General features: G+C 46.3%; 2 protein-coding genes and 1 pseudogene across 6 annotated transcripts; 1 reads left to right on the top strand and 2 right to left on the bottom strand.

Annotated features, from left to right (window-relative positions):
* Positions 1–419: 419 nt before the first annotated feature.
* LOC110298167 (zinc finger protein 45) lies at positions 420–14,718 on the bottom strand. 5 transcript variants are annotated; one of them, XM_029479947.1, is made up of 6 exons: positions 14,586–14,718; positions 12,479–12,540; positions 10,571–10,684; positions 9,652–9,690; positions 7,244–7,370; positions 420–2,411 (listed from the first exon to the last, which is right to left on the bottom strand). In XM_029479947.1, exons 4-6 carry the CDS (start codon positions 9,664–9,666, stop codon positions 1,093–1,095), a joined length of 1,461 nt encoding a protein of 486 aa, XP_029335807.1. In that variant the 5' UTR covers positions 9,667–9,690; positions 10,571–10,684; positions 12,479–12,540; positions 14,586–14,718; the 3' UTR covers positions 420–1,092. The 5 variants fall into 5 exon arrangements, with proteins under 5 accessions (XP_029335807.1, XP_029335808.1, XP_021022881.1 ...); XM_029479948.1 differs by having other exon boundaries at positions 14,442–14,718; XM_021167222.2 differs by lacking the exon at positions 9,652–9,690.
* On the top strand, positions 14,496–16,880 carry LOC115031503 (annotated as a pseudogene).
* Positions 16,421–26,395, bottom strand: LOC115031545 (zinc finger protein 45-like). Its single transcript, XM_029479949.1, has 5 exons — positions 26,351–26,395; positions 20,523–20,647; positions 19,213–19,308; positions 18,138–18,232; positions 16,421–17,091 (listed from the first exon to the last, which is right to left on the bottom strand). The coding sequence occupies exons 2-5, from the start codon at positions 20,554–20,556 to the stop codon at positions 16,903–16,905; spliced, it is 414 nt and encodes a 137-aa protein (XP_029335809.1). The 5' UTR covers positions 20,557–20,647; positions 26,351–26,395; the 3' UTR covers positions 16,421–16,902.

A 26,395-nucleotide genomic window follows, 5' to 3' on the forward strand; every position in this document is an offset into this window, starting at 1 on the left:
TGTTGCTGTCTTCAGACACACCAGAAGAGGGCATCGGATCCCATCACAGGTGGTTGTGAGCCACCATGTGGTTGCTGGGAATTGAACTCAGCACCTCTGGAAGAGCAGCTAGTGCTCTTAACCACTGAGCCATCTATCTCTCCAGCCCTCTTTTGGAAATTTTTCTGAGACTATATATGAATTAAATTTTGTTTCCTCCTTTAGCCTCTTCAGGAAACGCCATGCTTTGCATCCGCTGCAGCAGGCAGACTGAATAAAAATTTTCAAGTGACTGCCCTTCTCAAGGCTGACTTAACAGTTTACTGAAGGCATATGATGTCTTAGGCACTGCTTGTGAATACAGGTACGCAATGTAGATATACAATTCAAACATGTACTATTAATTGGGAAGAAATGTATTTGGAAACAATTTCAGTAAGTGGTAATTTATTAGCCACAAAACCTAATTTGCATAGTAGTGCCGTGGAACACTTTCTGTAAGGGGAGTAGTGAGGATGGTCAAAATCCCACTGAGACACACAACACAGCCTGCAGCTGAACTAGCTTGCTGCTTCAGCACTGAAGACCGAGAGCGGGAAAGCTCTGTGAGCAACGCTTCAGGAAGAACAGAAAGCATGTGTACTGTAGAAAGCCATGCAATTTGTCGTAGACAACAAGGCCGGCCCTGAGCAGAGAGGCTGGGCCCTGTGTGTGGTGATGGTGTGTTCTGAGGAAGGCTGCAGTGAAGTCACACAGTTGCATCATGGGTAAGAGCTGCCAGAAGCTCCTAGAACCTGTTGAATTCTGAGGTTTTAGTCACTGGATATGCAGAAAGCTTGTAGTGTTCCTAAATATCTTGTGACTGTCACTTATGGTAATGAAGCCCCACATGGGGTTGCAACCAGCAACATAAGAAAGTGATCTGGTTCCTTCCTTTGAGATACCTCCAGGTCACCCTCAACTTTCCCCCAGTTACTGTCTCCATGTGTTAAAGGTCAAGGTTCTGACTGAAGTCTACATGGCTCCTACTTACAAGGCTTCTCTGATTGTGGTCTCCCAAGCATCAAAATGCATCCTGGTCAGCTTCCAGTTGAAATATCAAACTATAAAACATTATAGAGTTTGTTTCCCCTGTGAGCCTTCTGATGCAGGCAAATCCTTGCGAGCCTCATCCTCTGCATGGGCGCGCTGGTGAATTAGGAGACTTGAGCTCCAGCTGAAACCCTTCCCACACTCCTCACATCTGTATGGTTTCTCTCCTGTGTGAACTCTCTGGTGGGCCTTGAGGTATGAGCTCCAGCTGAAACCCTTCCCACACTCCTCACATTTGTAAGGTTTCTCTCCCGTGTGGATCCTGTGGTGGTCATGGAGGTAGGACCTCTGCCGGAAGCGTTTTCCGCATGTGTCACATCGATATGGTTTCTCGCCTGTGTGGACTCCACGATGAGCCAGGAAATTGGAGGCTCGACAGAAGCCTCTCCCGCACTCCTCACACTGGTAGGGTCTCTCTCCAGTGTGGGAGCGCTGGTGCGCTTGAAGGTGTGACTCTACAGTGAAGCCCCTCCCACACTCTGCGCACTGGTACGGTTTGTCTTCACTGTGGACCCTCTGGTGCACCTGGAGAATGGAGACCCGACTGAAGGCTTTCCCACACGTCTCACACTTATAGGGTTTCTCTCCCGTGTGGATTCTGCAGTGAACGTTAAGATCTGAACTGCGGCTGAAGCCCTTCCCACACGTGCTACATTTGTAGGGTTTCTCTCCAGTGTGGCCTCTCTGATGGGCCAGGAGATGGGAGGCCTGGCTGAAGCCTTTCCCACACTCCTCGCATACATAGGGTTTCTCTCCCGTGTGGACTCGTATGTGATTGTTAAACTCCGAGCTGTGACAGAAACTCTTCCAGCAAGCATTGCACTGATAGGGCTTGTTTCCAGTGTGGCCCCGCTGATGGTCCAGAAGGGTGGAGGCCCGAGTGAAGCCCTTGCCACACTCCTCACACTTGTATGGCTTCTCTCCAGTGTGCCTCACCTGATGGGCTTGGAGACCCGATAACCGACAGAAGGCGTGGTCACATTTTTCACACCTATACCTCTTCTCTCCTGCGGGGGTTCGCCCGTTAGCCTGCAGAGGAGAGCCCCAAGAGTCTCTCTCGCTCCTCTCCTCTCTGTAAGGTTCTTCACCACCGTCTGTTCCGCAGTGGAGTTGGAGCCGTGGTTTCTGACCGGAATGTTTGCTGTACTTCTTGTCTGCACCATGTGCATCATCTTCTTTCAACGGAGAGCCAGTTTCCCTGATGCTCACTCTGCAGTCTCCAGCCTTCGTTAGGTCCCTGCTAACCTGCTGCCAGATTTGTGAGCAGAAAAGCGCCTCGTGTGGCAGGTGCCTCAATCCCACTTCCTCAAGAGACTCTATCTCCTCAGGATTCTTGTCTCCTAGGAGCACAAAGAGAATTCAGAGAGAGAGGTAGGGCGTGTGAATGCTCGGTTGGCTGATGTTGGATTATACAGTTAAACCACAGACTAAGGCTTCACTAAACCAGAGAATGAACGGCTCCCTTCCTTTTAACAGCCAGGATCCTGTCATCTCAGGACACGCCCAGAAGCCAAGATCAGTGCTTCCATTTACCACATGACAGTGAGAACCAATGAGAATCGTCATAAGCTCCTCAGAGTATCACAGGTAAGTGACAAATTAAGATTTTCTTATCTTCAAAGCAAGAGAAATATTTCAAAAAGAGCAAGCTGGTGTGATGGCACATGTCTTTAATCCCAGCACTTGGGGGGGCAGAGGCAGGCCGATCTTTGTGAGTTCGAGGCCAGCCTGGCCTGTTTCAGGACAGTCAGGGCTACACAGAGAAACCCTGTCTCAAAGAGGAAGGAAGGAAGGAAGGAAGGAAGGAAGGAAGGAAGGAAGGGAGGGAGGGAGGGAGGGAGGGAGGGAGGGAGGAAGGAAGGAAAAGAAAAGTAAAGGAAGCAAAGAAGGAAGAGAAAAAGAAAAAAAGTGATCTTTTAAAAGCCTCAGAGGCTGCTCAGTAGCTTTGCCTAGTACCTGTGAGGCCCTAGGTCCACCCTCAGTAATGCCACAACAAAACAGACAACACCTCCCCACCAACTGAGTGTGACATGGGAAAACCAAGGGAAAAGGCACTGGTGCCTTCAACTTGGACTTCCAAGCTGCTAGAACAGTAAGGCTAGTTCTGCATGTGCGTTTCTATTTTTATTTTATGTGTGTAAGTGTCTGCCTGCCTGCCTGCCTGCCACATGTGTGCCTAGTCCTCACCGAGGCCAGAAGGGGGTCTAGATCCCCCAGAACTAGAGTCAGTTGTGAGCCATCATGTGTAGGCTGAGAACAAAACCAGCCCTCTTAACCTCTCCATCTCAACAGCTGTTTTGAGGAAAGAACATGTGTATGTCACACACACACACACACACACACACACCTGAGGTCAGAATAGAGCATTGGATTCCTTGGAGTTAGAGTTACAAACATGAGCCACGTGGTGTGGGTAGGAAGACTCGGGTCTTCTGCAAGAGCAGCCAGGGCTCACCATTTCTCCAGGCCCGGGTTTTCATTGTTTATAAGCCACGTAAGCCTGTGGGTTTTATTATTATTACTTTTGTAGTGCAGAGACCTAAACACAGAGTTTGTGCCCACATCTTTTGTTACAGATGCTGGGGGCTACAGTGTTCAGACAACGAATAGTAACATCTATGTGTCTATGTATGTATGTATGTATCTACCTACCTACCTACCTATTTATCTGTCTACTTACCTATCTGAAAAGGCACCTAGAAAATTAAAATTAAGGTGTGTGCTACCACGCCCAGCTTAAACCAAAAAAAAAAAGAAAGAAAATTAAAATTAGACATCTTAAAAATGTCTTAATGTGAAGTTGTCAAAAGAAAAAAACCTATTCTATACTATGCTTTGATTATACATTTTAAACTTTGCCAACCATTAGGTGCCTCCCTGTCTAACTGGAAGAAAATCCACACAGCCATTTTTTCTTTTTTTCCGAGACAGGGTTTCTCTGTATAGCCCTGGCTGTCCTGAAACTCACTCTGTAGACAAGGCTGGCCTCAAACTCAGAAATCTGCCTGCCTCTGCCTCCCGAGTGCTGGGATTAAAGACGTGCACCACCACTGCCCAGCAACACACAGCCATTCATTCACTCAATAGATATGCACAGCACAGCTGCCCTCCACAGGTCCCCTCCTGAGCCCACGCTGCAGGGGAACACAGTGAGATAAAGGCCTGGTAGAACTGCACACAGCCATCAATGGTCAGACAGACAACAAAAAACAGGACAAGGGAAGGGAAGAGGACGATAAGGCCCCTTGTATGACATAAGAGCTTAGACGAGACCAGCGTGAACCCAAGGAGAAGTCAGGAGGGTCCCAGGTTAAGAACATTCTTTTTTTTTTTTTTTAGGTTTTTCGAGACAGGGTTTCTCTGTACAGCCCTGGCTGTCCCGGAACTCACTTTGTAGATCAGGCTGGCCTTGAACTCAGAGATCTTCCTGTCTCTGCCTCCCAAGTGCTGGGATTAAAGGCACGCACCACCACCACCACCACCCGGCAGAACATTCTTGACGGTTTAAAAGCAGGCAAGGAAGTGAGAGCATGTGTGGATACATCAAGGACACTGGTGTGAGTGGAAATGACTGTCAGGGGAAGAAGTCACAGGCCATGTCTACATAGGTATATGGAGGGAGGGACAGACACACGGGATACTGTAAGCCCCAGATTTGACTTCACCAAGTAATAAGTCACACAGGTACATGAGTCTCGGGAAGCCACGACGCGGTTGACACCCAAAGGAGCCCTTGAGAGTAGAGAACTGAGGATAAAATCCCAGGACAGCAGCACTGGGGTAGTACAGACCCAGACAAGTCTCTCTGTAGCCTTGGCACAGGCTGGCACTGGTGCCAACACTGTGCCCGAGATGACAAGCTAGACAGGACAGACTCAGAGCCTCACTGTCTGCACCTGCAGGGTCACCGCCACGAGTGGACATCTTCACCATTCAAAGCTCAGGAACTCTCTGGAACTGGGTAGACAGCTTGGGTGGTCTGAAGCTCTATGCAGAGGTTTCTTTAAAATTAACTCTTGGGGGCTGAAGTGGCAGCTCAGCAGTTAAGAGCGCTTACTGTTCTTGCACTGGACCCCAGTTCAGTTCCCAGCACCCACAACTGGGTGGCTCACTACAGGCAGTAGCTATAGCCCAGGGAATACAATACCCTCTTCTGGCCTTTGTGGATACCCACAGATAAACACACACATACTAAAACTTAGCAAGATGAAGTAAATCATGAGCAGGTCAACACGATAACTCCGAAGGTAAAAGCAGATGCTGCTGTAGATGACGGCCTACGGTCCATTCCTGGGTCCCACATGGGTGAAGGAGAGAAGCGACACCCACAAGCTGTCCTCCAACTTCAACAAGCACATTATGGCACACATCACATGTACGTACACATACATACACACACACACCACACGCACACTTGTGTGCACAAACACACACACCATCATGTTTTCCAAACTTGTTTTTGTTTGTCTGTTCTGTTTCTCAAGACAGAGTTTCTCTGTGTAGCCCTGGCTGTCCTGGAACTCACTCTGTAGCTCAGGCTGGCCTCAAACTCACAGAAATCCACCTGCCTCTGCTAGTTTTTGAGATAAGAATTTCATGCTATACCCCAGGTTAGTCTCAAACTCATAGTGATTTCCCTGTCTCTGCCCTGCTTCCCAATACTCTAATTGTGCCATAACAAAAGAAATGTTTTCTGTAAAAGACACAAAAGATGCAGACATTAGCATGAATATTAGAAAGGTCCATTTTCACCAGGACTGGTGGTGCAGGCCTGTAATTCCAGCATTTGGGAAGCTGGGGCAGGAGGGTTACAGGTTCAAACCTGCCCAGGAAACAGTAAGTACTAAATCTGCCTGGATTATGAGAGAACCCTGTCCTAGATAAAAAGTAAAAACAGTATTTGGAATATGTCTTCACAAGCACATTCAAGGCCCTAGATTCAATTTGTATCACCAGACACATACACACATATACACACCCACACACTCACACATACACACATACACATATTCACACACACTTACACAAACACTCATATATACACATACATACACACTTACACATATACACACTTGCATGCACTCACACTCACATGTCCACACACATATACTCACACAAATGTTCACACACTCACACATACACTTGCACACATGTTCACCCACACCCACAGACACACAACGTTTTCTTCCTGCAATCTCTCACACTGGTTTTGACAATAAACTATAATTTTTACTGCAATGAGAAGTTACCACCAAGAGCTCCCTCCCACAGGGTCCTTCTGTGTAGCCTGGGCTGTCCTGGAACTTGTTATGTGGTAGACCAATATAGCCTTACCCTCTCAAGAGACTGCCTCTGTCACTGCCTCTCTGCCTCTCTCTCTGCCTCTCTGCCCCTCTGCCTCTCAGGTGCTGGGATTAAAGTTGTGCAGGGCCATGTGTGGCTTTTCTACCCTTCTTTTAATTATTATTATTTTGTAAAAAAATTGTTCATAAAGGGCCAGCAAATCAGCTTTAAGTGGAAAGACACCTGCTGCCAAGTCCAAAGACCTGAGTTCAATTCCCGAATGGTGAAAGGAGAAAACCAACTCCCACAAGCTGACCTCTGACCTCCATATGCATGCCACGGCAATATGCATCCACAAACATACAAACATACACACGCAAAGTGATTTCTTTTTTAATTTAAGGTTTATTTCTTTTGTGTGCATGGTGTTTTGCCTGCATGTATGTCTGTGCACCATGTGCATGTCTGGTACCTGTGGGGGCGAGACGAGGAAGTCAGATCTCTGTGGAACTGGAGTTACAGGCGACTGGGAGCTGCCACATGGGTGCTAGGAACCAAACTAGGGTTCTCTGTAGGAGCAGCCAGAGCCCTTAACCCTGAGCCATCCCTCTAGCCCCATAAAGATTTTTAATGTTAAAAAATAAATGTTCATCTATCCACTACATGTGTGGAGGTGATTACATTTAGAGAAGACATAAAACCACAGCATCACACTGCCCACTGTGGTCCATGTACGAACCACACAAATGAGCTGGGCGCAGGGCACCAGAATGACCCAGCTCTGTGCCTGACAATGATTAAAACTCCTAGGCACCCCTTCAAGAGCTGCACACACAGCTAGCATCACAGAGACATCATGGGAGCCATCGTCTGCTACACCTGTCCTCACCCACTGAGAGTAGCATCCTGAAGTTCTCCAGCATCACATCATGGTACAGCTTCCTCTGAGCAGCATCCAGCAGCCCCAGCTCCTCCTCGCTGAAGACCACAGCCACGTCCCTGAAGGTCACCATCTCCTGTGACAGCAAGCACATGTCACCTAAGTCTCTCAACAGAGGGTAGCTGTGGCTGGGCTGGGGCTTGGGCCATGGGGTACCTGCTTGGCATCCACAAAGCCCTGGGTCCCACCCCCAGCACATCACAGACTGGACCATATACCCCCCTATACAAGGCTTGTAATTCTAGCATGTGGGAGGCCTGGACAGGAGGGTGAGCTGTCAGTTTGAAGCCATATTGAGTTCCAGGACAGGATGGAACCCTGTCTTAAAAACATAAAACAAAAAAGAAAAATCACAGAAGGACCACTTTTTACATAAAGTCCCTATTCTTATATGTTAAAAATGCAATGTCAACAAATATGCAATTTTAAATTTATAATGCCTGAGGTAACTGTTTTCTCTTCCTCCTCTTCCTTCTCCTCCTCCTTCTTTTTTTTGCTATCAGTATTCTTTCCCCAAAATGAACATAAGGATTCTTGGTTCTTCATGCCATAGACAACACTGAACAGCCCATAACAAAAATCTGTGCTAGTACCAGGCGCTCAGTGGGTGAAGAAGCTTGCTGCTAAGCCAGTCATCCCAAGTTCAAATCCTGGGAACCACACGATGGAAGAAGAGGATCGACTCCTATGGGTTGTTCTTTGAGTACACTCACATGCCCAAAGTAAATGTGGAAAAAACGATCCTAGGTTAAATCAGTGAAAAACGATTTGATATTTCTATTTATTTTGTGATCACTAAAATAATACATTTTTCAACTATTTACTAACCATGTTTATTTTCTTTCTATCTATCTATCTATCTATCTATCTATCTATCTATCTATCTATCTATCTATCTAATAGACAGGGTCTCATAGCTTAGGCTAGCTCAAACTTGCTGTGTAGCCAAGGATGACCTGCACTTCTCTAATCTTCCTGCCTCCATTTCCTGAGTGCTGGGATCACAAGGGTGTGGTGTCAAGACTGGAGAATGTGGTGCTGGGAACTGAACCTGGGGCCTCTTGCATGCAAGGCGAGCACTCTACCGGTTAAGCTATGTCCCTAGTCCCATGTCTGTTTCTCTTTGGTACTCTGCCTACCTTTCTCCTAAGTATTGGTTCTGCACTGCTGGGGACCAAAGCCAGTGCGCTGAACAAGCGAGGCAAGTGTTCTGCCTAAGCTAATTGTCAGCCCCGTACTTCCATTCCTTAGCATCCGTATAGTAAATATTCTCCCGCTCTTTCTTCTCTAACTTTGTGTATAGCAGAGCGTCCCAACCTGGATGATGGCGTCATGGGCTTTTCTAGTCTGTGCCTGTTCACCCAATCATATGTAATAGCAGTAATGGTAGTTAGTATTTTGCTATTGTTTTTTTTTAAGACAGGGGTTCTCTTTGACAGTCCTGGAACTCACTATGTAAACCAGGCTGGCCTTGAACTCACAGACATCCACTTGCCTCTGCTTTCCAGGTGCTGGGATTAAAAATGCCCAGCATTTTTATTATTTTTTAAAATCTTTACTATTTTTCACTATCTGTATGTGTGTGTGGCTGTGTATCTATATGTGAGTGCTAGTGTCCTGAGAGGCCACAAGAGGGTGACAGCTCCCCTGGAGCTGGAGTGACAAGCTGGTCACTGATGTAGGTTGAGCCACCTGATGTAGGTGTTGGGATCCAAACGTGGGTCCTCTGGAAGCGTAGTGGATGCTCTGAAGCATCAGCCATCTCCGGAGCCCTTGGTTTTTATTGCTTCATTCATCCAATTATAAAGTGATGAAAATAATGAAAACAGGGGTGGTTAACATCTGGCATCCAAGAATTTCTCAAATGTGAGCAATTCTCCTTAATACTTCCTAAGAAGCAAGGAGAGAAGTAGAACCTTTGAGCCGTGGTTCTCAACCTGTGGGACGCGACCCCTCTGGGGGTTGCACAACCCTTTCACGGTGGTCACATACTAGATATCCTATATACCGGACATTTACACTACAGTTCATAGCAGTGGCAAAATATTGCTTATGAAGCAGTAATGGAAGTAACTTTATGGCTTGGGGTTACCACAACATTAGGAGCTGTATTAAAAGGAAGATTGAGAGCCACTGGCTCTGAGAAAAGAGATGAGAATTTAAGGCCAGTGAGATAGCTCAGGGGTGAAGGTGCTTGCCACAAAGCCTCGTAAACTGAGGGTGGAGGGGAGAGATTCACACGGTGTCCTCTGAGCTCCACGTGCACGCCAGGCTGTGGCACACGTGTGCCTCTACACAGCCACAGCCACTCAACAAGTGAGCCAGCAAACGGAAGAGAGACCAACAGCTCAACTCACCTTGACCTTGGTCATTGTCCTCCTGGGGGATGGCTGGGTCTTAAGAAGGCACAGTGAAAGAAGTGGAAAGAAAAAAACCATGAGAGCCCGGCCAGGGTGTGAGCAGCGCGGTGGCTGCCTTCTGTAGATGGCCACTGTGTTCCTTCCTCAGGGAGGCTGACTCAAACACCATGCACCCCGGCAGCTGCCAGCCCCTGGCCAAGAGCGACCTGCCCAGCTACACACACAACCATTGTGCTTCCAGCAGTCACCCTTCTCTTGTCTCCGAATCTGCCTTTCACCCTGGGACAGTAGAAAATGGTGCTCACGTCAGCACTCTAAAAAGGAGGCTGCGTGGGTGGCCAGCTTCCAAAGACATAAGGTCTGCAAACCCGTCAAGCTAAGAGGAGAGCCATGAAAGACTACCCGTAGAAACAGAGACAACGGAATAAAGTCCCTGCCTCTGTGAGATGCAGGTAATCACATCATTATAATCAATGTAATTAGAATTAACAGACTACAGGAGTTATCACTGCTGGACAGAAACAAGAGCTTGGTAGGATGTCACACACCTGCAATTCTAGCATTCAGGAGAGACTGAAGCAGGAGGATTCCTCTCAGTTCAAGTTGGCCTGGATCACACAGTGAGACCCTATCTCAAAAGTTGTTATAAGGGCTAGAAATGTGCTAGTGTTTGGCACACCCGGGACCCCGAGTAGCACATGCATGCTAGCACACTGCCCCATGAAGGTTCCTCACATATCCCTGCAAAGGAGAAGCTACTGTGTGGCCTCGGTCCCAACACCTAAACTGCTGTGCGCATCCTTGGCTATAAAAAGGACAGAGATAGAACGTCGGTCCCAAGATTATGATGGGAAGCAAATGAACATACGCAGGCAACTCCCTCAGTGAGGTACCTGGTGTTTTAGGGCATTCTTACCAACAAAGATGGCAGCTGTTGCACCCACGCACAGGTGAAAGCAGAGGCAGGTGGGGTTCCTGAACCCAGCCTCACCCCAGAGCCAGCATCCCAAGCCTTGTCTCTCTGTTGCTTCTAAAGACAAAAAGAGATGGACAGGAGTCACAGAGAGAAGCGGGCACTGGTGAAAAGGGGTGAGAGGCAGATATAGGAGCGGAGAAAGGTCAGAATTAAAGGAAACACTTGGAGGAAACCTACACTGGGTACTGGGCACCAGCACTCTGAAGAAACCTAAGTTGGGTAGCGGGCCCCAGAACTCTGAGGAAACCTACAATGGGTACCGGGCCCCAAGACTCTTATCTGATGGCATCAAGACAAGTCACTGTCCCAAACCAGCCATCACCTTGACTACAGACGGACAGACCACCGCCCCCCAAGATAGGAAGTTAGCTCTGATAAGAGAAGGGACACCCTCTAACTAATCAGGCGTCCCCCTAGGCAGCAATTAACTATGTATCAAGCCACTTTTAGGGATCTGGGTCAAAACAAGGACAGGGAGACCCAGCAAGATTGCTGTGTTATGCACACATTTGCTCCAATGCTTCTCCTATTCATTATGTTTATTTAGAATGTGCACGCAGGACATGGGGCGGGGGGAGAGGTCTCGTGCAGCAGGAGCTGGCTCCTCTCACCACGTCCATTCTGGGGGTGGAACACAGGCCATCAAGCCCGGCAGCAAGGACCCTACATCTCCTGCATCCTGCAGGCCCGCTCCCCTATTTAAACCTAACGTTCTGATCAGTACCACAGAGTTGGAGCGGGAGCTCACTGGACCCCTTCCTGTGTAAGTCCCAATGCAGCTACTGTGGTTCGATCACCTTTCTCTTAGCCATTTCTTGTCTCTGGTTGGATTAGGATAGGTGACCGAGCCAAACCTACTAGGGTTCCCTAAGGACTCTGGCTCTAAAACTCTGGTTACCATTCCAGGCGGTTCTGTGCCTTAGTGAGAATATATCCAAGAGTTATGTGGATCTGGGCTGTACAAGTCCCAACCCAACCTTTAAACATTAACTTATCTACCCTGCCTCAAGCTCTTCATTGTAGAGTGGGGGGAAAAGAACAGTTGTTTTTTAAAAGGTCTTAGACCTTGAAGAAATCACTGTAGGAAAAAGTGGTTGTTTTTTGTTACCTAAAAGAGTTGTTTTTCGCCGGGCAGTGGTGGCGACCACCTTTAATCCCAGCACTTGGGAGACAGAGGCAGATGGATCTCAGAGTTCGAGGTCAGCCTGGTCTACAGAGTGAGTTCCAGGACAGCCAAGGCTACACAGAGAAACCTTGTCTCAAAAACAAACAAACAAAACAAAACAAACAAGAAAAAAAACCGAGTTGTTTTTCTGAAGGAACGTTACAGCCTTTGTACGACTTTGGTCACAAGACAGTCCTGGCAAACCGGGAGCATCTTGCATTACTGAGTATTGCAAACAGTGCACAGTAAGGACTGAGACCGCCAGGGTGAGGAGCTGCTTCAGGAAACACGGATAGCAGATCCGGCGATTAATGTGCGGAACTTGTTTTACTCTAAAAGTAACTGTGTGTGACAGTCAATAAATACGCTTCTGCATGGCTGTCTGAGGTTCAGTCGTCAGGGGCTGGACCTCCCTGCTGCCGGCAAGGCCTTATCTCATCCAGGAGTGACCCTCTTGCTTTGATTGTCCCTCATGACCCTGATACCAAGACTTCATCATTAAAATAAGAAAAATATGCTAGACGTGGTGACATACATCTTTAATCCCATCATCGGGACTGACAAGAAGAAGAGAAGAGTGACTCCCTGAGTTTGAAGCCAGCCAGAGGGAATTCCAGGACAGCCAGGGCTACATGGTGAGACTCCACCTCAAAACAACAACAATAACGCCAGGCCACACTCACCAGGAGCCTTGCTGAAGGAGTCAGGACTTCACCTTCCACTCAGTCCTTGTTGAGAGGTCAGGCTGTGAAAGGAGAGAAGCCGTGAAATAGGAAGGCCATTCCTGACAAAGCAGTTGAACTGTCCCCCTCCTGCCCACCAAGCTGGAGACAATCTTCTCCTTCCTAAAAGGTGTCCAGGGCTAACCAGTATTGGTGGGGACAGAAAGGAGGTCCGGAGGGACCTCCTGCTGCCCCCAGTGAGAGGCTGGACAGCTGGAAAGACATTAGTACTCAGAAGAAGAGATTATGATCTCCTGAAAAGAATGGTCCGAAGCTTTCGTGTCTGCTCTAACAGAGAAGACCCAAAAGCTAATGTGGAGGCCCAGGCCTTTAACCCAGAATTCAGGAGGCAGAGGCAGAGGCAGGAGGATCTCTGTGGGTTTGAAGCCAGCCTGATTAACAGCAAATTCTAGGACAGCCAGGGTTACACAGAGAAACTATCTCAGAGGGAAATAAAAACAAAAGGTAAAGACCCCACGTGATAAGAGATCTCCAGGGAGAGGTACTTGTCACCAAAGTGATGACCTGAGTTCAGTCTCTAGGACTGACGCTTCCTGCGAGTTCTCCTCCATCCTGCACATGCTCAATGTTGCATGTGAGCGTGCACACGTGTGCACACACACACACAAATTGTCATTGTGAAAACAAATTATTAAAGAAAAGCAGGAGAACCTGAATTTGGATCCCAGCACTCATGTACAAAGCATACAGAAGCATGTATGTATCAACACATGCATGTACTAGTACACATATACGACCCACACAAAAAGTCATAGAAAGAGCGAGAATAAAACAGACTTGTATTTTAAAAGGCTATACCTTAACAGGAGGAAATACACTTGGCTTGATGCACCTGGATATGCTTGGTCAACAGACCACCACTTCCTCCTTCCTCCCCTGAACCTGTAATGGGGGTAGGGTTGGAGGTAGGGGGCTACACTTGATCAAACCATCTTTTTTGTTGTTGTTGGTTTTGTTTTTTGTTTTTTGTTTTTTTCAAGACAGGGTTTCTCTGTGCAGCCCTGGCTGTCCTGGAACTCACTCTGTAGACCAGGCTGGCCTCGAACTCAGAAATCTGCCTGCCTCTGCCTCCCAAGTGCTGGGATTACAGGCATGCGCCACCACTGCCTGGCTGATCAAACCATCTTGAGAGCATGCTGAGCTGGGAGCTGTTGTTTGGACCATCAGCTTTCAGGCTGTGACTAGTTTTGAATTTTATGCGGCAACAGTCTTGATCTGAGTTACTCTATCTTGGATAAAAGTACCAAGAAGAAATCCATGCCAGGCGACTCAATTGTGCTATTAAAAGATATCAACTAGCCTTTAGTCCCAGCACTCAGGAGTCACAGGCCGGCAGATCTCTGTGAGTTCAAAGCCAGCCTGGTAACATAAAACATAAGCACATCAACCATATCACGTTACTTCTTCACCAAGGGACCGGTATGTGGCAGGCACACTGCTCAGTAGCCTGGTCACATGCCAGGAGCCAAGTCCAGTTCCAATGATCCAACCTGTGACAAACTCACGTGTGTGTATAGCTGTGTGCCAGGTGACTCGTGGTCTGAAATTTATCATTAGCTATGTTAAGCTTGGAATAAAAGAATCCGTGATTAATGGCCAACCACCAAGAGAAATCGAGATTCCTTGGCAAATTGCAGCCAACGAAACTGACACAGCTTATGACTTTCTTGTCGTTCAGCAAAATCTGACACCGTGGAAAGCCACAGATGTGTCCGTTTATCCTTCTACATGACAGGCTCTCGACAAATCTCCACCCATCCCGATTCCCTGCAGTGTAGGTGTGTGTCCTAGAACCTTCAGGGCAGGGTGACACTAGCTACATCAATGCCTCAAACAACACTATCAACATGGCCCTCGCACCCCAATTCCAGACAGCAGTGAAGGAAGGTGTGAGGGCTCACACCTGTCATCGCAACACACGGGAGGCTGAGGCAGGAGGCTGACTGATATCTGTGGGATGGAGGGAGGCTCATTGGGAGCCCTGCGCTTCCCTTTCGCCAGCCTGGAGCCGACTCCCCTACGGCCGCCCGCCGCCAACCCTGCAAACCTCCAGATCCAGGCATCAGTCGAGGAAGGTGTGGGAGAGAGGAGACTCAAGGTAGGACAAGGGGAGCGGATGCTAACAGAAACCACCTGGGAGACACTCTTCCCAGAATGCTTCGCATCTGCCCGCACAACAGAAGCACGCGCAATGCTCCTAGAATTTGAACTACGCTTCCCAGAATGCTCGGCGTCCGCCGGCCTTCACAGACGCACGCGCAACGCGCAGAGAACCTGGACGACACTTCCCAGAAATCTCCGCGTCTGCTCGCCCGGGTGCCTGCGTGCTTGTGGATCAGTTGAACTACACTTCCGGTAGTGGATGCGGAGAGGCGGATCTTACGCTCGTTTTCCCTAGTAGATAGCCACTCTGGAGTGTGTGTGCCACGCAGGTACTTCCCTAACCCTCTGCGGAACTTTTTATTTAATCTGCGAGACACTGTTGCGCACTGTACAATCCATACTGAACTTAGGATGGTCCTCCTGTCTCAGTCTTGCCCACTCTCAAATGCTGAGCTAACGTGTATGCCATGACACCATGCTGCCTCTGAACTTGACACGTCCCACGTGGAAAAATTTTCACCCTGGAAAATTAAAGAGTCCTTACCTCATAGGAGGTAATTTGGCCCTACCGTTGTCCTTATATCCCTGAGTATATAATATATACTTCTGTGTTTCTCAAAGAAACCAAAATTCTCTCTACACATCACAGCCATACAATCCACTTAACCTCCTGCTAGGCTGCTTCTTCAATGTAACCACAGGTACATCGATAATTCATACTCTCCTCCCTGCCCCTCCACTTTTCTCCCCACTTCCTTCTAGATCTTCCACATCAATCTAGATCAAGCCACAGGAGAAACAAGTTTTGCTTGTTCTTTTAATTTTATTTTTCAGAGATTTATTTCTTTTTTATTTATGTGAATACAAATAAAGTACAATTTTTTTTTTAAGCTGGCTTCAGACACATACTAGAAGAGGGCATCCGATCCCATTACAGATGGTTGTGAACCACCATGTGGTTGCTGGGAATTTAACTCAGGACATCTGGCAGTCAGTGCTCTTAACTGCTGAACCGTCTCTCAGCCCTGTTTGTTTGTTTGTTTGTAGTTATCCCAAAGGACCACTAGCAAAAGTTTTTTTCATCCAAACAAAATCTCGGTGTATGTGTGTGGCACAGCAGAGATGCTGTAACAGGTATACATAGTAGCAAGGAAAAAGACTAATTTTTACATGGTATGATTGTTGTGACAATTTTGGAGTTTTGGTTTCTTTGAAAAACAGAACTACTATAGGAATGTTTTTATTTCAACCCCAGGTGTGGAATGTGGGGCTGCTTCAGTCTGTCCACAGCCGCTATGATTTGCCTCCTGCTCTAGCAGAGGTGTGATTTTGCCAGCTGCAGGTGGTTTCTGTGATTGTGTGATGTTTAGAATTTGGGGGACTTTTCAGTGAGGGGTGGGTGTGGGTTGGCTTTTGGTGGCTGTTCAGTGGGGTTGTTGGCAGTTTGTTAGCTGGTGGTCTTTGATTGCTGTTGGCTATTAAGTGGTCGTGTGCAGAGAAGAAACATCAAGAAGAATGGCAGAGATCAAACTTGCCCCCAAGAAATGTGATGCCCTTAATCAGCAGGAGGTAGTCTATCAATAACATCTCCCCCTTTCTGACACCCCCCACACACACACACACCTTATTTAGGGATCTCTTTCCTCTCCTTTTTTCTCTCTTATATACTGTTACAGGGTTGCAAGGGTGGAGAAGGCTGGAAGAAAGAACCCACAGAGTAGCAGCAAAAGACAGCCAGGTGCCCCCACAGGCTCATCAGGGAAACCTGGAGTTTTCTGGCAGGACCAGCTCCTGGCTTTAAAGCAGAACCAAATAAGAGCAGCACCTGTTATTTTCATGTGGCCACTTCAGGGGAGCCCCAGGATTGCAATCTTGAGGGAGTGACTTTTAGGCATAACTATTCCTTCCAGACGCACACCCAACAGCAGCACCTAAAGCGCCAATCTTCATCCTCCTACGTGGAGTCAGGGAGACTATGTTGGGATATTTTGAAAGATAAGCGGTTCTTGGCACTGCAGATGTGCAGTTCTGCAGTCAATCCAGGCTTTCTTAAGCACTCCTAATCCAGGTGATCCCTTAGCGAATGATGTAGCCGAGCCTTGGAAGGAGCCACAAAGCCCAAGCCATAGAAACAGCGAGAGCAAGGACTAGGTTATATGCTATGAATAATATTTACCTCGATCAGACTATCAAGTGTTCATCACTTTTGTTCTGCAAAACTTCTTCCTTTTGTTGTTGACACTGACACAGTCTTAGAAACATTACAGATTAAAAGCCCAGGATCCTTCATCTTTGGTGATTATATGCACTTTAGCAAATCTGTCTTGTCCTGGTGCACCGCTGCAAAGCATGAGCAGAGAGGCTGGAAGTAGCATCCGGGTTCCTGTGAGATGCTGAGAACAGTGACTCTGCTTGGATTCGTTTCCCCATCGTAGTTTAAGTGCAAGACACTGAGAAGAAAGGAAGTAGGTTCGCTACCAGGGCTATGCATGTTTTTACTTTATTTGAGGCAGGGAGGTAATTTTATCTGTTCTGTTGGCTCCTTCCTCCTTCCCCCCCTTCCTCCTCTTAGGAGATCGAATCGCAGTGATTAAACACAGCTAACCAGCATGTTTAGACTATGTTCTGTAGGCAAGTCTAACTTTAGACACTGTAGATGGACAAGCCTGATTGACTTTTGTGCATGATGGCACACCGAAGTCCTGTCCACAGCACAGGTTCTGCACACAAAATTTTTCAGATATTTTCTGCAGGGTTGGGAAATGTACATAGACACCTAATTCATATGCCCTGTAAGCTTCTAGAACACTTCCAAGGACATTTTAACAGAAAACCAAACAAACATGGCTGGAGAGATGGTTCAGCGGTTAAGAGCACTGACTGCTCTGCCAGAGGTCCTGAATTCAATTCCCAGCAACCACATGGTGGCTCACAACCATCTGTAATGGGATCCAATGCACTCTTCTAGTGTGTGTCTGAAGGCAGCTGGAGTATGCTCATATAAATTTAAAAAAAAAATCTCTAAATAATAAAAATTTAAAAAAACAAGCAAAACAAAACTTGTCCCTCCTGTGGCTTGATCTAGATTGATGTGGAAGATTTAGAAGGAAGTGGGGAGAAAAGTGGAGGGGCAGGGAGGAGAGTATAAATTATCAATGTACCTGTGGTTACATTGAAGAAGCAGCCTAGCAGGAGGTTAAGTGGATTGTGTGGCTGTGATGTGTAGAAAGAATTTTGGTTTCTTTGAGAAACACAGAAGTATATATTATATACTCAGGTATATAAGGAAAAAGGTAGGGCCAAATTACCTCCTATGAGGTAAGAACTCTTAATTTTCCAGGGTGGAAAATTTGTGGTGAACTTGAAGAACTGAATTTTGACTGGAATGTTTACTGACTTCCTCATCTTCACAATGCACATCATCTGGTTTCAGCAGAAAGCCTGTTTCTCCAGTATTTACCATGCAGGCTTGAGCCTTGGTTAACTCCCTGCTAACCTGCTGCCAGATTTGTGAGCAGAAAAGCGCCTCGTGTGGCAGGTGCCTCAATCCCACTTCCTCAAGAGACTCCATCTCCTCAGGATTCTTGTCTCCTAGAAGCACAAAGAGAATTCAGAGAGAGAGGTAGGGCATGTGAATGTTCTGTTGGCTGATGTTGGAGCTATACAGTTAAGACCACACCCTAAGGCTTCACTGAACCAGAGAATGAACGGCTGGTTCCCTCTAACACTGAGTATCCTGTCATCTCACTGACACACCCAGAAGCCAAGGTCAGCGCTGCAAGCTCCCATACTTACATTAATGAGAGCAGTTTAGAGTTCTACAAAGCATCACAAGTGAGTGACACTGCAGTATGTGTGTTCATCACACACATAAATAAATGTATATTTTTAAAATTAAAGTTGGAAAGAAAGAAAATATTGATCTATGGCCTACACACACACACACACACACACACACACACACACACGCATGCACAATCTCATGCACCTGTGTATATATCCACAAGGAACCATCCAGATGTAGAGGAATAGTATGATAGATATGTCGTGATAATCTTTTTGTACACCATGTGAAGCTGTGTCTTTGTGTTCCTCGCCTGTCTAAGACATCTGCTAACTGGTTTAATATCTAATGGCCAATAGCTAGACAGGAGAGGATAGGCAGGACTTCTGGGCAGAGATGGGAATTCTGGGAAGAGTCGGGTGGGGGGATTCACCAGTCAGACCCAGAAGATGTCAAATGTACAATACTGAAGAGAGGTATCAAGCCACATGGCTGCATTTAGATAAATATAAGTAGGTTAATTTCAGTTACACGAGCTAGCTGGGAACAAGTAAGCTAAGGCATAGAATTTCATAATTAACATGTCTCCGTGTCATTACTTGGGAAGCTGGCAGGCCTAGGCAGTCCAGCGGTGATGATGTGACTAAGCTTCATGGAAGTCAGTGCAAGTGGAGACTGCTGCCAAGAGTGGGGTGGACCAGAGTGCTACACAGCCCTGGTCAACCCCAGCCCCAAAGGCATGCACAGGTTAAGAAGCAGGATAGACCAGCCACTGCAGTGTTCTCACCTGTAGATTCCCTGCTCCAGCTAGCCACTGTCAACATCCAAAACACGTCTTCTCTCTTGAGCCCGAGCAAACCATCTGGAGTCCCGGTCTGATGCCCTGTGAAGAATATATTTTAAATTAACACACCCCAGAGACAAGCATTCCACTGCATCCTCTTCATCAAATCTTGTCTTTCCCTAACTGATAATTTAATTCGGAGGAAGACAGACATCGTTTGAAAAGACCCAAAATATGCATAGACTTTGGTATACTTTGACAGACATCTATTTTCATTACCTCCTCTCCCTTGTCTCTCAAACTTCTCTTGGCAGTGTCGGAGACAGACGTCTAGGCCAGTGTAATTTCTTTGATGTCTTACTACATTTTTATCTAGTGCACATGTGGGTTCATTCATGCCACTGGTGGTTAGAGACAGCAGGTGGCACTTGGTAGGCCCCAGGGATTGAACTTCGGGTCATCAGCCTTGGCACCTGCTGACCATGTTATGGCCTCAACCCTATTTCATTTCATTTCTTAAATACTTCGTACCATGGGGTTTTTACACCCATGCCCCAGTTCCTGAAATAATGACTCTGATAGTTATTATTTATGAAAAAAAAATGCCTAGGCCACAGCTTTGGCTCACTCTCCAACTAGCGAGTAACTTAATTGACCCATTTATTCTTTTCTATGAGTGCCACATGGCTGGTTACCTCTCCTCACTTTCATGCATTTGTCTTCTCAGAGTTTGGAACTGATATCCTCCTGCACCTGACTCTATCCCAGAATTCCTATCTCTCTGCTGGAAGTCCCACCTCCAATCTCCTGCCTCAGCTAATAGGCCATCAGATTTTTATTGGCAGGTGATGCTTCCTGTCACAGTACACAAGAGATTCTCTCTACAATACTTCTTTTGGTGTGTATATGTCAGTGTATGTGTATGTGAGTGCAGGTGCCCATGGAGATGAGCAGAGGGTGGCAGATCCCTGGATTATGAGCCACCTGATATGGGTGCTGGGAAACAAACTCGGGTCCTCTACAGGAGCAGAAAGGGTTAACTGATGAGCTATCTCTCCAGCTGCCTCAACTTACTTCAGTAGGCATGTATAGGCACGATTTAGCATGTGCAACCACCCACCAATTGAGATTACAATTTGAGGAGGACAAAAACATTGGCATGCTTTAATTTTTCACTTCACTTGTAAAATGAAGAGCATATCCAACTCTGAATCATATGTTGACTAGAAAACCAGAACCTACTTCCAGAGCCCCAGTAACATCTAGGACCACCCTACATGGACTTGACCTGCAGCACCAGTGTCTGCTCTCACCCAGTGACACCACATTCCTGAAGTTCTCCAGCATCACGTCACAGTACAGCTTCCTCCGAGCAGCGTCCAGCAACCCCAGTTCTTCCTCACTGAAGACCTATGGTCATGTCCTTGAGTGTCGCCATCTACAACAGCAAACACACAACTTCAACCTTGGTCTTCTGCAAGCAGGGTGAAGAAATCCAGGAAGGATGAGCAGGAAGCAACTCCCGAGCTAAGAACCTAGGGTCCATGTTTCTGTATGAGTCACCCACTTTTTGCTACTGCTCTGTTTTCGTTTTTGAGACAGGGTCTTGCTATCTAGCCTTGATTGGTCAGGAACTTGCTATGTAAACCAGGCTACGCCTCAACTTGTACTGATCTTCCCACCTCTGCCCCTGCCTCCCAAGTGCTGGGATTACAGGTGTGAACCACCCACCATGCCTGGAAAATTCATTTCCCTAATTATATAGGGTTTTTTTGTTGTTGTTGATTCTTGGTAATGGACATGAAAGCCTGACACTAAGGCCTCATGCATGTCAGAAGCCGTCTAGGAGAGGCTAATGCTAGCAGATGGCTTTCCTGAGGTGCCCCACTGTCTTCTGCAGGACTGTGATGCATGATCTATTAAAGACAAGGCCTGGGAGACTTTGTCTCAGGATTCATTCTTGCTATTGATATGCCTTTCCTGTCATTATTAAACTAATATAACAATTCCTGGGCATTAGCCCACCCTACTGGGCAGATTTTCTGCAGATCAATGAAAGACGTACTGTGCTCTTTTGTAGCAATGCTATATAGACAAATAGATGATTTCTTTAATTCCTAGTAGTGAGTTTAAAGAATTCCTAAACCTACACAAGTGATTCTGAAATCCTTTATAAGAAACACTGTAACTAGGACTCTCTAATCCTTCATGTGTCACAAGCTATTTGCACTAGGATAGAAAGCAAGCATGGTATAGATTTACGATTAAGGAAAACATTCCTCTAGGCTGTAAAACCATTATCTGACAACTAAAGTCATAAAAGGGAATAGTTGATTTATTGTAGATGAAAGGACGGAAGATAAAATATTGACTGAGTTTATCTATACAAAACTTCAGTACTGATAAGATACTAGGCAGATGAATTGCCTCTTGACAGAAATGTGCTAACTTAGAATTATAGTTTTTAACTTTTAATAAACCCGTGGAGTGGTTCACCATCATCCCTAGCTTCCACTGATAAACACCAATAGAACCCCCAAGGTGTGGGGGCAGAACTGGTTCCAAATGTTGCCTGGGGGTGAAATGAGCAAGCTTTAAAACCATCATAGCCAACAAGGCTGCTTTAACTTTTCATCTAGAAACTGGTCACTGCTGAGACCTGGGGGTCATTCAAGATCCCCAGATGAACCGTAGCCATCCAGATGAGGATCCACTCAAGTCAACCAGGAAGGGGTACCTGTGTCTGCAGCATCTTGCACCCACAATGACAACTCACACAGCCACACAGCTCATAGGCAGAAGATCCTTTTCTCTGCCCCTTACCGCTGGAGTCTGCTGGATGTGTGTCCCTTGTGCAGGCTTCAGCAGTTGTCTGAGCTTCTAGCCTCCTGGCTATCTTTTAACACACTTAACTAGTGCTGCCTTACAAGGTTGGTCTGAGGAACCTGGCAAGTCACCTTGTATAACTAGACCTTTAAAGTTAAATACTCTGCCGATAAAACACATTCATATAGTGAATGAAACATGTAAATCAGTTAGTAAATACACCTCAGCAATGAGAAAGAAAATCCTAGCCATCTTAGGTAAAAATGGCTGTCTTCAGGGCTGGAGAGATGGCTCAGCAGTTAAGAGCACTGACTCCTATTCCAAAGGTCCTGAGTTCAAATCCCAGCAACCACATGGTGGCTCACAACCATCCGTAATGAGATCTGACGCCCTCTTCTGGTGTGTCTGAAGGCAGCTACAGTGTACTTACATATAATAAATAAATCTTTTTTAAAAAAATGACTGTCTTCTATGATTAATTAGAACATGTTGAGCAAAATATTCTCCATAGAGAGCAGCCAAATTATCACATATCAAAAGCATGTTTTAGGGGCTAAAGAGATAACTCAGTGGTTAAAAACACTAGCTGCTCTTCCAGAAGACCCAGGTTCAAATCTCAGCACCAATATAACAGCTCACAACTCCACTTCCTGGGATCCAATTTTGGCCCCTGTGGGTATCAGACACACACATGGAGCCCAGAATTATATGCAGGCAAAACACTCATACAAATAAAATCATTTTTTTAAAAAATATTTTTAAACATTTCTAAACAATACTAAATACAATAACAAAACTTCCTTGAGTTTCAAGAAACTTCCTTGAGGAGGAAGAGGAGGAGGAGGAGGAGGAGGAGGAGAAGAAGAAGAAGAAGAAGAAGAAGAAGAAGAAGAAGAAGAAGAAGAAGAAGAAGAAGAAGAAGAAGAAGAAGAAGANAAGAAGAAGAAGAAGAAGAAGAAGAAGAAGAAGAAGAAGAAGAAGAAGAAAAGAGGAGGAGAAGGAGGAGAGAGAAGGAGGAGAAGAAAAGAAGAAAGAAGAAGAAGAAGAAGAAAGGAGAAGGAAGAGAAGGAGGAGAAGGAGGAGAAGAAAAGAAGAAAGAAGAAGAAAGAAAGAAAGGAAGGAAGGAAGAGAAAGAAAGAGAGAAAGAAAGAAAGAAAGAAAAAAGAAAAGAAAAGAAGAGAAGAGAAAAGAAAAGAAAATTCAGGACTTGAGATGTAGTTCAATGGTGTAGCCCCTGCCTAGAATCCCCCAGTGAGGGGCTGGGGGCATATGGTAGAGACCCTTGCCTACCACAAGGAAGGCTCTTGATTTGATCTCCAGCACTAGAAAAAAAATTAGGGTGTATATTTCAAATAATATATCATTTGAAAAGATGTAATTTAAAAGTTTTATCTATACTACTATTACAAATCCAACATTATGGCATGAGAAAAACAAAAAAAGAAACTGAATGTTTTATAAACAAAATATATATGAGCAGATTCAATGCTACTCATTTTCCCTCCTATGGTCATTTATCTAAGTTCAAGGCGAACACTGGATTTATCTCTTTTTATTTCAGGTATGCAAGTGTTTTGCTTGCATGTATACTTTGCAGTGCATGCAGACTTGGTGGCCATGAGGGCAGAAGAGAGAGTTGGATGCCCTGGAGCTGCAGCCATGGATAGCTGTCATCATGTGGATGCCGGAACCAAACCAGGTCCTTTGTAAGAACAGTAACTCTTAACTGCTGAGCCATCTCTCCAGCCTAACGTAATTTTTAGCAATAAAAAGAAATTAATCTATATCAAAATAAAAGTAATGAGCCCTAGTAACAGGTTCTTGTTTTAAAAAAATTATTATTATTATTTTATGTGCATGAGTATTTTGCCTGTATGTATGTCTCTACCAGGTGCAGAGGCCAGCAGAGGCCAGGAGAGGCCAGCAGAGGCCACCAGATCCTCAGGATCTGGAGTTACAGCTGGCTGTGGGCAGTAGGAACTGAACCTACATCCTCTGTGAGAGCAGCCAGTGATGTTAATGGCTGATGCGCCTCTCCAGCTCTGCATGGCTGGGTCTCAGTCGCCTCCTGTTCCCCTTGATCCTTTCTCCGAGAAAGAAACAAGATGTCAGAATCCTTGAGAAATCAGACAACACTTTGAAACCAAATTGAAAAAGCTCAACTTGGCCAGGTGTGGTGGTGCATGCCTTTAGTCCCAGCCCTAGGGAGACAGAGTTCCCCAGTGAGATGCCTGTGAGCTCAAGGGTAGCTTGGTCTACATAGATAGTTTCCGGACAGCCAGGGTTACACAATGAGACCCTGTCTCAAAACAAAACAAAAAGCAAACCCAAAAGCAAATGAAAAAGCTCAACTCGCCTTGCCTCAGGTCATCCTTCTGTCTTCCTAGAGAACAGCTGAGTCCTGGGAAGACATAACGAGGGAGAGAAGACGGCTCGTGAGTCTGCTCATCGGTGTAGCCAGCATGCATTAGTCAAGGTGTCCCCTCCTCAGTGTGGCTTGATGTCGAGAGTGCACTGGATTGCGGCCACATCTCACTCCATCTATAAATAACACCCCATGCCAACCACACGCAGATCGTTCACAGCCCACGGTCTCCTATGAGTCTCGGGACTGCAGTTCTGTTCCAGGGACAGCAGAGACAGAGTAGGAAGGACCCAGGTGAGGAGGGTACTGTCTGCACTTGGGCTGGGACAGACATCGTGGCAATTCTGACTGTATATAAGCTCGTTATATAACACTTAAGAGTATGTACACCAAACCGGGCGGTGGAGGCACACACCTTTAAGCCCAGCACCTGGAAGGCAGAGACAGGTGGATATCAGTCTACAGAGTAAGCTCCAGGATAGTCAGGGCTACGCAGGGAAACCCTGAAGGAGAAACCAAATAAACAAACAAACAAACAAACAAATAAATAGTATGTATACATAACTGTGCTCTTACGTTAGTAAAATATATAACACAGACTATTGTTTGGGGCCAAAGAGATGGCTCAGCAGTTAAGAGCACTGGCTACTCTTAGGTTACGTCCTCAGTAACCTCATACAGGCTCACAAATGTCTGGAATTCCAGTTCCAAGGGGATTTGATGGCCCTTTGACCTCCTTGGGCACTGCACATATATGGTGCACATACACACATGCAGGCAAAAGTCATGCACTTTATTATATTATTATTATTATGACTCACAAAGGGGCCCTGAGTAGTGTGTTAACATGCAGACAGCGTTCCTCACACATACCTGGGAAGAAACTATTGTCTGGCCAGTTGTGTGATTATGTTGGCAACCCCTCTACCACTGTGTGCATCATCAGCTATAAAGAGGGAGGAGACCGAACGCCATTCCCAGCACTGTGACAAGCACTAATGCTATTTAGGTATTTTAGGTATAAAGGCACAAAACACCCTTCACGTATTTTAGGGAGTTTTCAAAAACTAAAGATGGCAGGTGTCGCACTCATGGACAAGTAAGGTGGAGGCAGGCAGGATCCAAAGCCCAGCTCTCACACCACAAGCCTTTCAAGACAAAAACAGACAAACAGGAGTCATGGTCTCACACACAAGGAATGGGAGCCGGTAGTTTAGAAGGTGACAGAACCGTGAGGGAGCTGGAGAGATGGCTCAACACAAGACACTCACCGCTGGGGCAGTTTGGATGACACGTTCCCAGAAGCCTGGTGGATTAGGAAGCGAGGCTTGCTGGAGGACGTGTATCGCTGGGGAAAGGCACTGAGGTTTCAAAAGCCACAAGCCAGTCCCACTTAACTCTCACTTGCCCAAGATCATAACTGTCTTAGTTAGGGTTTTATTGCTGTGAAGAGACACCATGACCACTGCAACTCTTATAAATGACCACATTTAACTGGGGCTGGCTTACAGTTTCAGAGGTTCAGTCCGTTATCGTCACAGTGAGCAATGCACAGGCACACTTGATGCTGGAGGAGCCAAGAGTTTTACATCTTAACTGGACGGCATAGAAGAGGAGACTGATTCCACACTGAGCAGAGCCTGAGCACTAGGAGACCTCAAAGCCTACCCACACAGTGCTGTACTTCCTCCGACAAGGCCACTCCTCCAATAAAGCTACAACTCCAATTAGTGCCATTCCCTAAGGCTAAGCATTCAAACACATGAATCCGTGGGGGCCAAACCGATTTAAACCACCACAATAAGTGTACATCAATTTTCAGATAATGCTAATGGACTCTACTACAGCTCGCCAAATAAAAGTAAGACAAGGAACATAGTTCATGCCTGTTTTGTGGTCTAAGCATGTTCTGGGCGCCTGACTCACGCTGGCTACATGAGTCAGACTTACTCATTGGATAAGTCCTTGCAGGTCCACTGCTGGTCACTCCGAGAA

This window comes from Mus caroli, chromosome 7, assembly GCF_900094665.2.
Source record: "Mus caroli chromosome 7, CAROLI_EIJ_v1.1, whole genome shotgun sequence".
NCBI lineage: Eukaryota > Metazoa > Chordata > Mammalia > Rodentia > Muridae > Mus > Mus caroli.